The sequence below is a fragment of the Sinohyriopsis cumingii genome, chromosome 2 (genome assembly GCF_028554795.1).
Source record: "Sinohyriopsis cumingii isolate HCF-2022 chromosome 2, ASM2855479v2, whole genome shotgun sequence".
NCBI classification, from domain to species: domain Eukaryota; kingdom Metazoa; phylum Mollusca; class Bivalvia; order Unionida; family Unionidae; genus Sinohyriopsis; species Sinohyriopsis cumingii.
Window position 1 is genome coordinate 49,522,641 of NC_142962.1, and position 18,657 is coordinate 49,541,297.

The 18,657-nt window shown below is 35.2% G+C and overlaps 1 protein-coding gene across 1 annotated transcript in view; it reads left to right on the top strand.

Annotated features, from left to right (window-relative positions):
* LOC149804811 (heterogeneous nuclear ribonucleoprotein U-like protein 1) overlaps window positions 1-16,938 on the top strand; it is a 57,635-nt gene extending 40,697 nt beyond the window's left edge. Inside the window, exons 15-18 of the mRNA XM_089944857.1 lie at window positions 5,025-5,153; window positions 10,469-10,611; window positions 11,219-11,437; window positions 14,535-16,938. Coding sequence (XP_089800983.1) covers window positions 5,025-5,153; window positions 10,469-10,611; window positions 11,219-11,437; window positions 14,535-14,696 — 653 coding nt within the window. The 3' untranslated portion in view covers window positions 14,697-16,938. The remainder of the gene's footprint in view (window positions 1-5,024; window positions 5,154-10,468; window positions 10,612-11,218; window positions 11,438-14,534) is intronic.
* Window positions 16,939-18,657: the final 1,719 nt, after the last annotated feature.

An 18,657-nucleotide genomic window follows, 5' to 3' on the forward strand; every position in this document is an offset into this window, starting at 1 on the left:
TCCAAAGTCAAAATCTGGAAAACTGAAGGAAGGAAAATTTCTGCAATATGCATAGACTAAATGTTTTTAGGGCATGCATTTTACATGAGGATGATACCTTTTTGATTTTAGGTTTAAAAAGTTAAAGGTGAAAGTGAGATGGACTTGAAGTAAGACTTTCCACAAGAAACATATTCCTGTACCAAAACCATGTCCAAACTTTTACAAATGTCTTGCATTTGAGACCAGATGGGCACTCACTGTTTTTGAGGTCAATGGTCCGATTCAGTTTTATAGAAAGAAGTAAAACAATTGTTACTGTATAATAATGTGATGTGGTGTGCTTCTTTTAGTAATTACGAAATACTACTTACTGATGTTCTATTTGATTTTATTTGAATATCCCTTGCTGCTGGCAGAAATTCCTGCTATTTGTAGTTGGACAAGCCCCTTGTATCTGGAGAGAGCAATGCTGCTTCATTTTGTCTGTTTGTGGGGTTTAGTACGTGATACAGAGATGATCTCAGGGCATGCAATTGTGTGATTCATGCAAAATTTGTGCACTTGGAAAGTGGTAATGAACTAGTATACAACTTTATTCAGCTGTTCACCCTTAAAACTACTTTTAGAAATGGTAAAAATATTGAAGAACTTGTTGACATATCTGGTTTCTTCGGCAATCTTATTTGTTCTAAATTTGAATGGCACATTAGGAAGTTTTACAAATGCGTGTTTATAATATGGGCTATCGAGAAGACCCAAAATGGCTGATTCCCAGCGTTGTTCATCTATAGATGACGATTTATTTCGTCAGATGCTTTCTGATCAGAGTAAAGAAGGCAATTCATTATTTTTAAGTCTGGAAGAATATCAGATTATATAAACTTGCAAAGTGAGTGGTTTTGAACCAAAAAGTGGCGTTAAATTCGAATCAGATGTACTTGCTGGATGGACCAAAACAGAAGACAGTCAAACCCTCATATCAGCGAGATTAAATGCAGAAAAGGCAAACAAACAAGCCAAATTAAAATACAAATTTAAAAGTACATTGCACTTTGCATTTCTTTTCTAGTCAGAATTTCACCCAGTGGGATCATGTGCTACAAAACTATAACCTTATCATAAAGGTCACAATAGATCTAATAAATAAGAATCTAAAAATGAAATTAAAAAGTAATGATATTTATTTGATTAAACTACCTCTGAACATGTAGACGATGGCATTAATGGACTTAAAATCCTAAATCAGCATTATGGTATAGTAAATCTAACATAGTAGTCCGTAGAGTGCTAATACAAGAAAGTTGGACTTTGACCTTTGACAGAATTTTGTTAGTGAAAAATCCCTGTGAGCTGTGAAAGGGTTTTCTCAATACAAAACAAGTCATGCACAGATATGAAGCTGATCAAGCTGAGAAACACTAAACATGTTAATTCTTGTACAGCTAGAAGTAACATCTTTTAAAGATGTAGATTTTAATAGGGGTCTTACAGAGTGGATTAGTAGGAAAGAGTGATGGAGATCGAAGTTTTATGTAAATAATAAAGTATGGCCGATTCCTCGTCTCACTGTTTTGTTCTACTCCTTATTTTTGGGACAAGGACTGAAATCCCTCTTTGTGATAACATCCTGGGAGTGTCTCTGAAAACACTACAGCAGCAGCCAAAAGTACTTTTTTGTAGTATACAAATATACAATTTAAATTTATTATTTGTGAATTTATGACAGTTTGAAACAAGAAAAGATGATATTGGTGCTTGTGTCTTGAGAATGAGGGGAGATGATTGCACCTTTATTTCATAAATATTTATTTTATTGATATTGATCTTGGGTCATCTCATGAAACATACAGCCAGGATCCACAGCAAGCAGACGGTGAAATTTTCATTATGAAGTCTGTCATATCATCAAAACATGCCCCTAGAAGTGTAGCTCGCTTTACATTGCCTTGATTTGATGCCATTCATCCAAACTAATACATTACATTCATAATCAGAAGTGAAAGGCAACTTTTTTCCAGGTTCTGTTGTACGATAACTATGTTATACAACATGGTGAAGAAAAATAAGCATATTTTTTATATTTTTTCAGCATTTTAATCATCTGACATGAAAACAAAAAAGCAAAAGTAAAAGGTGATCATTATTCATCAGACTTGTCCCATACGTGCCAACCATTACTCTGAGTAATCGTTACACTTTTTTCCACCAAATTAAATTTTACACTGGCCTGTATATGGATTACAGACCTGCGAACCCTTATGATTTTGCCATAAGTTTTATGAAAATAAGCCTTAAAATACGGACTTGAGTAATAAAAGCAAAAATTACAGGAAAATGACTGTTGCCAAAAAGTCCAGATAATTGGTTCATCTGTGTTTGATTAGAATTGGGTTTTCTTATTAAAATAAGTTTAGCAAGGCAGAGAGCCAGTCTAACTTAAGAGCAGTACCACAGATGCTTTAAACTGTACATAGGCATGCAAAGCGTCTGTATGATCAAACTATTGATCATAAAATTTACAAAATGGTATCCAGCAAGCAATGAATATTGAAGACGAAAGGGAAAATAAGCCTCAAAAAAAGCGTTAATAATCAGCACAGAAAAATAAAAAGGGTTATTCATATTCTTGTGAATAAAACCAGGAAGGGGCACAATTTCATTTATTTGACATCACATGTCAACTTAAGTATATCTCATGGGGGAGATATGATTGCTGTTGTCATTTGAAATTGAAAATTTTTCCAAGAATTACGTCAAGTTGAGAGATAGCAACAGGCTGTTAAGCTCTGAAGTTTATGCAACTGTACAAGTGGTAAATAAGGTCTGTGTGTACTTAACAAACTTTTCAGTTGAATATAATGTTTACCATTGCTGCATGTTTCAAATACAGAACTTCTCAATAGGTTTGACAGCTTTACAATTAGCAGTGTGTGATATTTTGTTGTACCTTACTGAAAACTGCTCAGAAAAAAATCAACTGCCTTGCTGCACAGTCTCATCAGGGTTGACATGTCTGTGATTGTGCTTTTTTGATACATTAAAAAATAAAATCAAAACAGCAATAAAAAGGGTTTTGATCATTTTTATTATCATCTCTTTAATTCCACTCACATACAATTGAGAATGTTCTTAAAAAGATCACTGCTGTATAAGAGTAATTTATTTACTTTTTATAGCAACTGTATTTGACCTATTTCAAAGTAAACAGTCAGGTTTCTTCAAATGTGAACTTTGCCTCACAGATTCATTATATTGATAAACTACTTGGGTAATGGATCATATTTTGAAGAAAATGGCTCCAGATGTTAAATGGAATGCTGTACAGTGTGTTGTTGTATGATGGAAAATGTTAGAGCACATGGATCTTTTCAAACAACAGAACTTGTCACATCAGAAAAAACTGACAAAGCACCTCTTAACAAACTTTAAAAGAAGAATGAGAGTAGAATTCAGCACTCTGAGCACAAGATCATACTCATTGCAGAATTCCAGTTCATGATCATTCATCGAAAATAACACATGTAGACTAGTTGAAGCGAGTGCTGAACATACTTTTTTCGCTATATTTTTGTGTTTGTATTCCGATTCTGATTCATATGGATTTTGCCCTTTGTGATAAGAATTTTGATCAGCTGCAGATCCAGGTTAAAAGCAAAAATCTTTCATTCATGCTATAATTTTGGCATGTAATATAGATTACACTTTGCACTTTTTTGTCCATTTGAAATAATTATGCTTATGGGTGGGGTAATTTCACCCAAATATTAGTCCAGCTAGGACCCTGAAAACTTGTACTTTGTTGAATTTTTATCTTCCTTTGGACATTTGAAGGCAGAAATTGCCCTTTAACCACTGTAATAATTTCTTGACAGTTTTCAGCTCTCTTAGCAAAGTTCCATTTTAACCACCTGTTACATGTATTAATCCACTTGTGCAGGCAGCAATGATTCCAATATTGACATACTAGCCTGGGAAGGAAGATAGTGAGAAATTTGGTCTTGAATAATCCTAATTTTGTTCTTTGTTTCTTTTTGAAGTTGGGCTGGTTATGTGAAAATTACTTGCCCATTGTTGTCTGGATTTGTTAGTTGACCTGGCCATCAGGTCAAGTAAGCTTACGTCATCTGATGGCACATCAACATCAACTGTAAAACATTGAAGAGCACCTTTTACCTGGATGCTTTACACCAAAAGTTGTTCAAATTCATTTCAGCCTTTATTACATATACGTTTTTCTATTAGTAATGTCAGCCATACAAGTTATTTTAACTCTTTAGTAACAGCTGTCATATTTTAATAAAAGGCCTGTATGCCAAGATACTTTGTGATATGATTAGCTGAAACTGGTTCTTGTAATTGTTTATGGACACCAATGACCCACAAAGGGCCATCAAATGTTTATGAGGATGGAAAAAGAAAAATCTTGAAATGGTTGTTTTCGGGAGTTGTAAAGTCAGTAGCATTAGGCAAATTTCAATAGAAGGCATCTTACAGATTGAGATTCCTTTGCCAACTGCCTTTTGTTTTGCATTTGGCTGTTGGCAGTTGGCAGCCAAGTGAGCAATCACAGGCCTATGTATGCTTCTTGTTGCCACAGTAATTTTCATCTCCTTTTGTAAAAATTTTTTATTCAGATAGAACAATAAACTTGCCATGAGTATCACAATTATGTTATTGTAATTGATTGGGCATTTTATTACTTGAATATTACATTTATCTTTCCTTAAACACAGTGTTTGGGAAATTTATGCACCCTGTATATTCTTTCTAGGGACATATTCTTTTAGCCATATCTGTACATCGTGTCCAGTAATGGCTATCACATATATAGTTTCTACTTCATAACTTTTAAGGACTTTATGGATTAGGACTGAATTTGTTATGTGCCTTTTTTATAAGAAGATCTGTGTAGAGTTTGATTTTAAATGCAGTATGAAAATATGACAGGAGTACTCTTCTTTGGCACCATATTGACTGGTATTCATGTTCTATTGTTGCATTAAATGTTGTGGTATATTAAAGAGATTCATCTGTTCCTACAGGTCATGATCGATTTGACAGAAGGAATGATTTCAGAGGTGGTCGTGGGGGCTTCAGGGACAGGAGGCCACAGCCTTACAACAGGGACAACAGGAGGGGAGGTGGTGGCTATCAGAATTACAGAGGTGGAGGTAGGAAGATATTGTGGGAAGTGAACAGCTCATCAATTCCACTTTTTAAACACAAATCGAGGTTTATTATCGAGTTCTTCACTGCATGTTTTTATTTTTTAATGACTTTTATAGGTTAATAATGTTGGAAGCTGGGCTTAGAATATTTTGTGCTTCAACACTGCTGTTATAAATAGGTAATTGGAAAGATTGTATTGGCTCTTGGCATATGCTGTATAAAGAGTTAGAAGCAGACCTCGGAAACCTAATGAAAGCTTTTAAAAAAACTGAAGGTAACCCAAATTTTGAGGAAACAAAAATGGGCAAATTTTTGGTTTAAAAACAATCTATCTCAAAAATTGCATTTCCCTCTGTACCTGTTACGTGTGTAGAAAGATTATTTGGTATCACTGTAGAGCTCCTTTGGTTTACGTTTTTGTTATACTGCCCACTTTGGTATATCTTAAATGACCTTGATCCTTCAGAGCTCGGAAGTAGGGTACATCCTCATGACGTATAAACATGTCACTCGACCTTAATGAGTTAATACTTTGTTTGCGGGACAGTGTTCACGAGGTTAATACTTTGTTTGCAGGACAGTGTTTACAAGGTTAATACTTTGTTTGCTGGACAGTGTTCACGAGGACATATTAGTGGAAATTTTGTAGACTTAAAGCTATTGGATTTTTTAATTTATTAATTTATCTTTTAATTTTATTGAGAAACAAACTTTAAGCACACTTCATATTTTTAATGTTATGCTCTCTGAGGAGATAATCTTTTAACTGTAGAAAGTTTGGAAACCTTGGCAAAAACATGAAAAAGAAACCCTAAAATTAAAATAATTACCAAGTTGCCAGCTACCAGAATAATATTGTTCACAGTTCATAACAGGAAGCAGCAAAGGAGTTAATCAGACATTGCAAACATAATTTGTAGTTTGTAGTAGCCTTGAAATGAATGTTTCCCCTACCAAATGCACTTAAAATTAACCATTAAACTTGACAAATTGCAATGATTTGACAGTCGTCAATTGTAATCATGAACGAACTAATGGTATTTTAAGCTTTATGTTCACAGGAAATCCTTATTTCATGACCATTAATGAATGGTTTTCATAATATTATAAAGATTTATCATTTTTGCTAGTCATATGATTATTTGATATCGATACAAGAGATGAAGGATCAATAAAAAATAAACTTACACTATACACGTTTGTTTACTCCAGCAGTTGTAAATAATTATTACCCTTTTTTGCATTGTTTGAGGTGGAGAATTCATTTGAGACGGATGTCGCAGACTATCAGTTTTAAAATTAAAAAATGGACACCACCCATTTACTTTCTGCAAAGTTACACAAGGTGTCTAACTCCAGTGGTACAAAATCTAAACACCCAACACCACCCCTTCCTGACATTTCCATGCTAAATATTTTATCCTATCAGTATGTTCAGCCACTGATGTCCTAAAAGCGTAAACAGACATTATAAACATGTTCCTCGTGTATGATTTAAATACTTTACTGATCATTCAGTAACTAATGTGACATGAAGCTTCTCTCTTTTGCTATGTATCTTGTATACTTTGATTGAATTTGAACTCTACACTTACTGTCGCACACTGTAATATGTTGCTCCGAGTTCTGATTGGTGGTAGCATGCTGACTGCATGACACACTGGAAGTATTGCATCAAAATTCTATCCAAAATGATGCAAAGCAACAGATAGGACCGCTCCATTGGACTATTGGTTAGAGTGTCTGCCTCGGATCAGGGAGGTCATGGGTTCGAACCCCGACAGTCATACCAAAGACTTCTACAAATGGTACCTACAGCTGCCTTGCTAGGCGCTCAGCATTATGAGGTTAGTGTTAGGGCTGATCGGCCTGTTGTCAGGATAATGTGACTGGGTCAGACATCATTGTACATGTCTTAGGCATGATGCTCCAGTGCTAGACATCACTCTAAACTACCACACTGCAGATATCGTAATGATGTGACTGGAAAATTGTTAACGCTACGTTAAAAATCTAGATCACACATACACACACGTGCAAAGCATCAGATAGCACTTAATGCAAACGTGGCTGTTAAATGATCAGTTAAGTACCTAAGTTATACACGTGTACCAAGTAGGGAATGTCTCCTTTTTACAGTAATATTTGTAGTCATTGACTGCTAATGGGATTTAAAAAATTGGCACTGAATTGGCAGAAGTAGATTACAAATGACAAAAGTTACAGCTACCTTGATAATTTTTAGATGGGGAGCAAGGTGTTGTCAATAAATTTCTTTTTTTGTCCACAGAAGCGAGTAGCAGTGGCAGATATCTTGCAGCTGCAGGAAAGTTCAGTGTAATGGATATGGCTGTTAGGCATCTATGTTCCCCCAGTCTGACTTGCTTTAGATAAGATTTTCATTTATATGTGGAAATTGAACCATCTTTTGAATATAACACTGTAATGCCCTCCAAATTCAAGCAAATACACGACTTAAGATGTTTTTAAAGCATTTGTGCAATGCAAACAGTGGGTGTGGTGATGAGGAGTCATGCATTTAATCATATGGAGTAGACTGAAATGCCATAAAAGGTTGAACAAAATCAGAAAACAGGTCATCTGTTTGGAAGTGGGTTTTGTTTTCTTCTTTCACTCGTTCTAAACGTTCAAAAGTGAGAATGGCATATAAAGATGTGACTAGTCTATGTCTGTAATCTGCAGACTGGAAATACAACCAAGGTGTCAACACATAAAATGGCACCATCCAGCACTGACAGACCTTCAAGAGATGAATAGATGAAGTTGATAAAGTGTATCAATAATGAATTATATCATATACTGTGTATCACAAATCGTGTCAATATGTGGCATTGGTTTTTAGTTTCACCCTAATATTTACACCCTTACTATTTCATTTACAAGATTTAATGGGCAAGTTTAATGATTCTTTGTTTTCCAGGGATTTTTTTGGTGACTATCACTTTTGCACAAAGTATTGTTGCAAGGCCTCCATCTCTTATCTTTAAGTTGATGATTTAATTTGAACCAATATGTTCCTATCAGTGGACAGAAATTTTTAAAAAAATTATCTGCTGAACTAAAACAGTCTTGCAAATTGTTTGGTGGGAAAAATGATCGCAAAAAGGTACAGGCATCATGCTAAATAACAGATGGTCATTTAGTCAGATTTTGTTATTTAGTTGGCTTCATTTTATACCCCAGGTGAACATTGAAGGGACAACAATTATATTGGTATGCAACTTGGCTCTCCCAGAAATGCAAGATGTACTGTCAGCAGGGATTTTATGATGCTAAGCCACTGTTGAAAAAAGTGAAATGAATTTTCAGAAAGCCTTGCCATTTTTTTTATAATTATGACCTTGTACAGTAACTTTCTCTTAAATCATGGTACATGTTTTACCTTAAATTTGACACGACCACTAGCAGTGACAACAGCATGATGGAAAAGTATTTTGCAGAGCAAGCTAGAATTTTCCTTAAAATGAGAACAATTTAGACTGTCAAATGCTACTAATAGATATTGATGTACATGCAAGCATTGATACTGCCATGCTCACGAGTATGCAAATCGTGTCAACTTTACATTATCTTGCACTTTCAGATAAGCTTTGTGCAGGAACTTGTGCATTGAAACCTGAACCCCAAGAAAAAAACATCTGTTACACAAATATAATTAACTCCTGCCATGTTTGCTCTGCATTGGTTGTCTGCTTAGTCTTGGTCAAACAGTTTTGTTTGTGTATGTGTATAATATTTCATTGAATTTAAAACTGAAAGTGTATGGTAGGGTGGCAGTTTACTTCCAGATACTCTGTTTCTTGGCATTATTGAACTTGATAAAGCAAATGCTTCTGCAGAAGTTTTATTCAGTGTCCTATCTACATTTCTTGACCATTGATATCCAGGCTTGAAACAAAAAAGAAAGGTTTGGTTTTGGGAATAGCAAGACCTTAACTGTAATAATAGAAGCTAGTCCTTTTCAGTGAGTAAAATTTCATTTTTGACATACTTGTATAAAAGGTGTGTGCGTGTGATTTTAAAATGTTATGGTTTGTAAAATAATTGTATGGTTAAATAAAAGTAGTTGTCTTAATTTTGAGTTTGCATTAATTGTTTTTTTTCTCCAGTGTTTCATTTATGTTAATGCACTGTAGTACATATTCGTATGTCAGACTTAGCTGATGGACTGATCCTTGGCTTGTTTGGACCTCGGTAATTTAGGGTCCAGGATCAGGAAGACCTTTATTCCACATAAGCCACATTTATTGGGGATCTTTGAATCTCGGTGCTGTATTTAACTAAAAGTTCTAAGTATCATATGAAAATATCAAACGCCCAAATAAAATGGAACACATTTGCCAAAGCTCATTAAGTGCAACAGCTGGGAAAACAACCCATGAAGTCTATTTATATACTGTACAGTTGTTGGCCCAAAAGTAACAATGATACATTTTGACATTTTTATTGTCAAAATATCTTGGATTGGAATGGTCAGAGTATTTGGCGGATAGTAAACTTCAGATGAACTTTGCTTTGGCCCACGAAGTGTACATGTCAAGTACCATGTTCTCTTCAAAGAAGGCAGGCAGCATGCAGTGGTCTTGTGACAGATATTGTCTATTTCTGGTCCCTCTTAGATGGTGAATTACTGGTTGAGCACTCAGCTTTGTAAATGCCAAGAAAGTAAGGGTCTTGATGATCGAGATGGATACATTTTATTTACTTGCAATAACCTTTCTGGCGCAAGTAATGTGCTTTCAGCTTGTTTCACATGCAATTGACAAGTAAGTTTTAAAGTTGGACATATCTTTGAGTAAGAAATTTAAATAATTGGCAGACTGCACATGCTCAGCAAACTTAAATGACCACTTTTCATCATACTTATCCCATGGCCAAGTCTCTTTCCAGTCATCCTGAAAAGTGGGATTATGTTTATGTTAACATAATTTCCATCCTTTTCTGACCTGGGACATTTAATGACTTACAGTGCAATATGTCTTGTAGCAATCAAATTCTCTGGCTGATTCTAGTCTTCCACCTTGTGTTCAGGTGTTGAGGGGACCAAACACCATTCTGTAATTTTCTCCAAGAAACAAACTTTTCAAATGCCAGAGTTGGAGCTTCCACTCTCCTACCTTTTTCCGAGAGCTTCACTGGGCATGCTGTACTGTCTTCTGACTTCTTTTTTTTTTTGTACATGCATATTTGAACAAATTGGTCTTATGGTATGAACATTGTGCCTTTCCTCCATGATAAATGAGAATATCTAAACTGTATCATCATCGTGAGACAAGGTCTTTATTCTTTGTTCCAGGTGGCAGCCGTTATAGTGGAGGAAGTGGCAACAGATACGGAGGTGGTGGTAGTGGTGGCGGTGGCAATCGTTATGGAGGTGGTGGCAATTATAGGGATGACAGAAGATCAGACAGCAGGTCCAACCGCTATGAAGATAGAAATGTACGTTTCAGGTTATGTTCATCTTAAATTTTCCAATGGTGCAAGAAAACCATGGCAATTATATTCCAACCACATTCCATAGCAATTAGTCTGCTTAGATCAGGCTTTCAAGTGTCAGCTAGGCATGTTGCTTCATGTCTGTGTTGATATTAATGTGATGCATTTCTTTGCTGAGTACATTTTTTTTTTCTTGTTTCTGTAACTCCCAATAAAGATATTGGCACAATTGCTTTTTAGTGTCTTAAAAATTTTGACTGCTTTGCAACATTCAAAGGGAAAGGATTTTGGCATTTCTTCTTAACATATTTTACAGTTGTCATTTTCATGCAAGTTACAATGATTAACTTCAAGGTGCCAACATTCACTGTATAACATCTACGAGTTTTGTCAGAACAAAAGAATGGATTACATGTGAATGTTGAAAATGTTCTAATTAAACCTTCTCCTACATGTTGTGATATAAAATGAAATGCATTTTAATTGACTAAGTACCTAGCTGCAAGAGTTGTTTCCCATTAGGGTTTTAAAACTTGCAACTGATTGTAATAAGTACTTAAGTGAAATAATTGTCACCAGTTGTGATAAAGCTGGATATTTATTGGTTCAGAGTCGCAGCTATGGAGGAGGAAGTGGTGGAGGTTACAATGCCCGCCAGTCAGGTGGATCATCGGGGTGGGGAAAGCAGAGTTATGGAGGGGGTGGCAGCCGTCAAGGTGGCAGTTGGGGTAGCGGTGGCAGTAGCAGTCAACAGTCCAGTGGGGGCTGGGGTAGTCAAGGCTGGGGTCAGCAAGCAAGCCCATGGGGCACTCCTACCGGTTATAACCAGGTCAGTATCCTTCACAGGTTAGAACTATTTCAGAAAAAAATTGAAGTGAAATTTTCAGGTAGGAATTTTCTGCGTTTGATGCCACAGAAGAAGCATTGTGACTGTCCAGTTTTGCTTTTCATATTGGTTTCATAGTAATAGAACATCAAAATTCTCTTAAAATTTCATTTGAATTTTTTTCCTTCAGACTGCATTATCTGAAACCAAACTTTTTTGGTGTCATTATAAATACTGTATGAAATGTGGTATATGCAAAAAGGTGTACTTTGTGCCCACCAACATAATTTGCATACAGTCTATGTAAGTTCTTGTTACACTAGTCAGAAAATTATGAGAATGGAATAATAAATATCAGTGTAACTCAGTTGATAATGCACATAAAGAGTTGATTAGTGAACACTACTGACTAGTTTGCATGTCTTGGTTGTAACTGTCATTTGACAATCTAGTTAATGTTATAAATAGTGGTGATTTATGCAAGTAGTTCATTACAAATTCAACATTATACATGTTGGGTCACTTGGAAGAGCAAACAGATTTGTACAGCTGGCGATGAGTTTTATCTGTCTTAAGAATATAAAGTGATTTGTTGAAGATTATAATCATTTCTTTATAATATTATCATAATTGATCTATCGGGTGGTGACTTCTAGGAAACTTAAATTTGAGGTCCACTCCAAAAAGCACTGGTAAAGTGTTTGAAAATATTAGTTCTTGAAAATAGCTTGATTTTTGAGGCACATTTCATTGAAAAACGAATCTACTGATAAAAATATCAAGAGAATTTTTTTTTACAAAATCTGTTGAAAGCATTGAAACCCTGATCTTCCTAGAACTTGACTTATGTTTGGTTGCTTATGTATTCAGCATTGGAAAGCATTTTTAAACAGGATTCCTGTGAGCATTATATATATTGTATATAAGATTAATAACAAGTGGTACTTTAAGTGCTGTCATGTGCTTGTCGAAAGTCCTTGGATCAATGATAGGCAAAGTTTTTAAAGTCCCCATATTTACTGTCAATTTGCACAACAATAAAAAGTCTAAAAGGGGTACATTTCTTCCCAATTTGTGTCCAGAATCGCTCAAAACTAGATAACTGATTATAGAATAGTTTTGGGGCCCAGAGTGATCTAAAGCACTCTCCATTACGGATCACTGCCATCTCACCCCTGTCTGCGTGGGTTCGAGTCTCAGAATCAGCCAATGTGGGTATGCAAGAAAGCATGCCAGTAGATTCTCAAGAGTCAGTGGTTTTTTCCGGGGTTTTCCTGGGTTCTTCGTCCACCATTAACACTGGCAGCCAAGTATAGCCTATCATGTGCTGTAAAATGGGATTAAACCCTACAACAACATCAATGGAATAGTTTTCTTTATTTAATTAAAATTGATGAAGAAATGCCATAGAATGAGCGCTAACTATTACATTGCCAGGATCTGCCAACTGCTGAAATTGTGCATATGTTAACTATAAAGTCCAACAAAAAAGAACTTGCAGAGCTGCAGTAAACTCGGTGTAATCTTGTGGCAAGAGTGAAAAGCATAAAAAGAAAGAATTGTCGACATTGGGAATGAATTTTTATATTTTGTTCTTAAAAATGAAAACTTTGATGTAACTGAATCTCTAGCTTATGAGACTGCTAAATCTGAAAGTGATACAACTGAAATAACTTCACCTCTACCCCAGTGTCCCAAATTACACAAAACATAACTATCTTTTTCTAACCCATGTTTTAAAAAAAATATTCCTGAGTTGTTGCTTTAGAATAATACTTGATTTTGACATTTTGCTTACTGTGTATACCATAATCAACATTCTTTCCAAGTTAAGCACAGGTAATTACAGTGCTTGACAATTAATTTTTTCTTGGAATGTCTTTGAAAAATGCACAAGTTTCCCAGTTCCATATCTGTATGAATGGTGTTGCATCACAGAAGAGCACATTTAGTATATGATCCATATGATAGACAAATGTTTGATAGAGAAAATAGACATTCTCTTCAACTATTGCATCAAGTGTCTCCCTTTTGTTTGGCAACCTTATGATCAGTGAAAAAGTATCTATTCTTCTTGAATGGTGGGAGTGGAAACGTCAGTCAGTACATTTGGTACATGCAATAGGTTTTGTATAAAGTCTATGTAAACATGACAATCATTATAAATGGACTCCTAACTAGACCTGCCAACCCTTATGATTTTGCAGTAAGACTTAAGAAAATGACCTTTAAAATACGGATTTATGGAATAAAATTGAAAACTTTGGGAAAAAGATTGTTGCCAAAAAATCTGGATAATTGGTTCATCCGTGTTTTGATTTTGATCTGTGTTTAATATTGAAACTAATGGAGTTGGTCAGGGAACCAGACTAACTCCACAGCGTTAACTCTGATGCTTTAAACTACATTTTTTTCTATGCAAAGTGTCTGCATGATCAAACTTGATTATAGCATTTTAAAATGATGTCCAGCAAGCGATGTATGTTGAAGACCAAAGCCAAGAGAAAATAAGCCTCTTAAAAAGTGTTGGTAATCAACACAGAAGAATAAAAAGGAATATTCATATTTTTGTGAATTAAAAAAAGAGGGGACAGATACATTTATTAGACATCACGTGTGTGTTTGAGTATGTCTTGTGGCAGGAGATTATGATTGCCAACGTCCTGTGAAATGATGAAGAAGAAAAAAAATAAAACAAGTTGAGAGATAGCAACAAGCCGTTGAGCTACATTGGGTTTGGAACTGAGTTGGTGCAACTTTACTAGTGGTAAATAAGGTCTACATTTACTTTTCACTTGAACATAATGTTTACTGTCACTGCATGTTTCAAATACCGAACTTTTAAATATGTTTTCCAGCTTTAAAAATGCAGTTTATGATAATTAATTATACCTTTTTGAAAACTGGTCAAACTTACAGGGAAAAAAAACAACTGCCTTACTGAGATCATATCATTAGGGTTGGCAGGTCTGTCTTAAGTCTAGCTTTATGTTTGAAGAACTGGGTTTTAGGATAGAGTGGATTCTTCAAATACATATGAGTACTACCAGGACAGTCTGTTTGGTGTATGTGAAATAAGTTATTTTCCTATGTCTTTCAGTGGAGTGGGTATGGCACATCAGGTCAGACACAGGGAACACAGAGCTCAGGAGCCCAGGGTTGGGGCACAAACTGGGGCAGTTACTGGGGTAACCAGGGATACAGTCAGCCGCAGAACACTTCTCAGCCATATAACCAATGGGGCTCCTATGGAAGCAAGTAGGCGGCTAAATGGACAGAAGGCAGTAGATCTAAGAACCTCAGATATAGAGCATAACCATGCTGTTTTCCTGGATCAAGACCATTGGGTCACGACTCTTTTCTTTTAAACTTGAAGGGTTTCTTGCAAGATTTTTTACATTTTTATCCTAACTATTGCATTTTCACAATTTGCATCTTTAAAACTAACAAAAACTGCCAGATCATTGAAGCCAAGCCTGTTGTCCCAAATATCTGGTGAGAATAGTGGATCTGCTCCATAAGTATATTTTCTGTAACCATTGGGAAACAGACAGTGCAATTTAAGAGATGGGAGTTCACTTTGAAAAACTTTCAGCGGTATGATATGTGCAGGGTTAAAAACAAAATAAAATCACTAGTTGCATGTTGAGTATCGTTCTTGAATGCTGCCCCAAATCAGAAAGTTCAGTATATATTGATGCCTATGTATGTACATTTCCAAATTAGCATTGATATTCATCTAGCTGAAGCATAGTTCAGAAAAATGTAGATTCAGTTCAGATTACCATTTTTTTAAATCCCCTGTATAGGCATAGAGAGATGGGCACTAGTGTCAACATTTGACATGGCAGCAGTTTATATCATTTTAGGTTATTGTACAAATTTTGATGGGGAAGAAAAAGACCCTTAGCACTTGAATGTTTACTACTGTTTGAAATAATATGGACATCCAGGTTCAAGTTGTTGTTTTTTGGAATGTTTCATACTGTTCTAAGTTGTGAAACTTGAAGACTTTTCTCATCATTGCATCATGTTACCAAGCTGCTCAGTAGTGTTCAGGCAAGGTGAGTGATTGCATAAAATGAATCGACTATTTCAGGCTAATAGCTACTTGCAATGGAAGTAGCAGCTGGAGGGCTTTAAGAACATCTTTGCACGAAATGTTAACTAAAAGATGCACCATTTTGAAAAACTTACAAGAAACACGTTAAAGTCAATTTTCTTTAGCAAGCATCCTCATTCTGCAAACTTAAGCGTTTCTATATTTCCATAAAGCTGTTTCTGCAAGTGGAGTGAAATTTTCTCTCAGGTCTGTTGTTAACTTTGTTTACTGTATGATCTGTAGATAATTATTAATTTACATAAAGTAGTACAAGTAAAAGTAACACTAATAGGATTGGATATTTGTAAAATAAATTTTAAAGGAATTTGCTGTCTAATATTTTGATTCATAAAACAATTGTATTAACAGCTTTTGCTCTTTTAGATACTGAACTTTGGAGTTCTTACATGACTTTTGTTCGTCATATTTCAGATTTTTAAAACTTGTAAATAAACAAGAGTAGTTTTGTGTAGGCTGTTTGTTTTGTAATTGGAAAAATTCTAATAGTGGATTACTTCAAACTTTTTTTCAAACATATCTTTTATCAGAGTTGAAATGAAATGTTAAATGTATATTATGCTATGAATTGTCCCGTTACACAGAAAAGAATTGTCTGGCTGCCAGAAGTTGCAGAATTTGACCTTGTAAGAAATCAATGCAAGAATGTCATTATCATCTGGTTGAAAACCAAATAAAGATTGCTATCACAGTATGGAATAAATTGTAGTGGGTTTTTCCATGAGAAACCATTCTATTTACTCCATATATTCATGACCTCAGTTATAATATGGCCAGATTGTTTGAAAGTTAATTTTACATCATCACTTTTTTCACATGTAAAATCATTTTTGTGTGGAAGTTTTTTTGTGTGTCGTTGATAATTGATAAATTGTGTGTATAGGTTTTACTGATTTTATTTTGAAAAATTCTATTTGAATAAAGTAATAGTTTAGACTAATCATGTTGGAAAAGAAGACATTAATTTATGGTTCGCTAATTAAATTGTAAAAAACAATCTTTCACTGCTTATATTCTGATTAGCTGTTGAACTGATAATGTTGACACAACCAGTGCAGGGCTGTGGTAATGTTCATTTACATCCATTGGGCGTCATCATGCTATGACAGGATCTGCCTGCTGCCTGTCATGGTGTGGGAATTGATTGGAAGCTATCATTTCTGTGGCCATAGTTCATTTATCATTATAAAGTAGCAACATGGTTGTATATTTGCAGTTGACCATGTTTTGCTTCTCGAGATTTGTGTATATATTTGTGCTTCACATTGGATCATAAATGTCATCAAATGTATTTCACATATTCTGACCTTTTATAATTTGGCCTTGATAAAAAAGTGTTGTAGAAACATTTTTCCATGTAATAAAACACCTTCATGAATTATTATGACGTTTTTTTGTGTTGATTTCCATTCATTTTAAAGATTTGAAAGAGAAAGATGTTGCAGCAGTTGAGACAGTTAAAATTGCTTTAACTTGTCCTACAACAAAATGTAGAAGTGAAACAGCATCACAGCTGTAGTAAGAGCCAAGACATTGACATGATATAGTATGAGCAAAGACGATGAGAGAACTCATTTGGTTTATGCATGTAAATGCAGTAAGCACCTTGTTTCTGTTTCAGATACTTAGCTATTAAATTCCTCTTGACAAACCAAAGGTGGATAACCATTCATCCTAAAAAGTTTCTTTCGTCTTTTACTTCTATCATACAAGACTTCTACTTTTAGTTATGTGAATTGATTGTTGCATCAGTGACCGCTTCGTGGCCTAGTGGATAGAGCATCCACCTCGGATGTGGAGGTCACGGGTTCGAACCTTGGCTGAGTCGTACCAAAGACTTAAAAATGGTACTAACAGCTGCCTCGCTTGGTGCTCAGCATTAAGAGGTTAGTGTTAAGACTGGTCGGCCTGGTGTCATTCTAATGTGACTGGGTGAAACATCATGCTACATGCCTGCGGAATGATGCCCCAGTGCTAGACATCACTATAAACTGTCACACTGCAGACTTTGTAGTGATGACTGAAAAATTGTTAAAGCTGCTTTAAAAATCTTAATCACACACTCGCACACACTTAGCTGCCTCACTAGGTGCACAGCATTAAGAGGATAGAAAGGTTAGTGTTGGGACTGGTCAGCCTGATCTTAGGCTAATGTGACTGGGTGGGACATGATGCTACATGTCTGCAGCATGATGCCTCAGTACTAGACATCACTATAAACTGCCACACTGCAGACATTGTAGGAATATGACTGAATTTTTTAAAAATCTACATTAAAAATCTAGATCACACCACACACTGTTACATCAGTGGAATTGATGTCAGGGCTGTTCCAGTTAAGCATATATGGATACCCAGTGAAGGCACTTGGAAAGTCAAGTAGTTCTCCATAATAGCACTGACATGGTAAGTTTTAAGATGGTGCATACATAACCTTAAATCGAGAAGTCTTCTTATCTAATATCCGTATTGCTGGATTTTGCTATAGAAACACAAGTAAAATAGCATTTGTATTTTTAGTTTGGATAATTCATCATATTAGTTTATGTAAGAACTAGGACTTCTTGTCTCATTTTTTGGTGTGGAAATGTAAGTAATGTAAATATGGTATGCATTGACTGACGTGTAGAATATCAAAATATGGTATAGCAAGCCATATTTGGAAAACAAAAATAAGTTTATTGGTAGCCAAACTGGAAAACACAACTCTAATTTGTTTACTTTTTTTTTAATTTTTTATTTTTTTATTTCTGACGCATTTGCTCCATTACAAAGTATAGTTTCACTTCATAGCTGTCTGCCATAGATGCATTTTAGAACTTTGTATCCTTTTCAAATGAACTTGAGTAATCAGAATAATTTTTTTTCTTTGAAAACTGCCTTCCCATAGTATTAAGTGTTTAAAGAGAACAGCCCTCAAAATATGCAGTGGCCCTATGTGACCCAAAGTTGGTGTAAACAAAGGAAACTTGTGAAATAGATGTTGCTAGTGCAAAGCCCTTGAATATCTGATTGATCCATCAGGGTGTAAATAGGGTAATAAACCAGAACCTGGGCTAGTGAATATGTTCTGGTGCATGTACAACACTTCTGGGTATGCAAA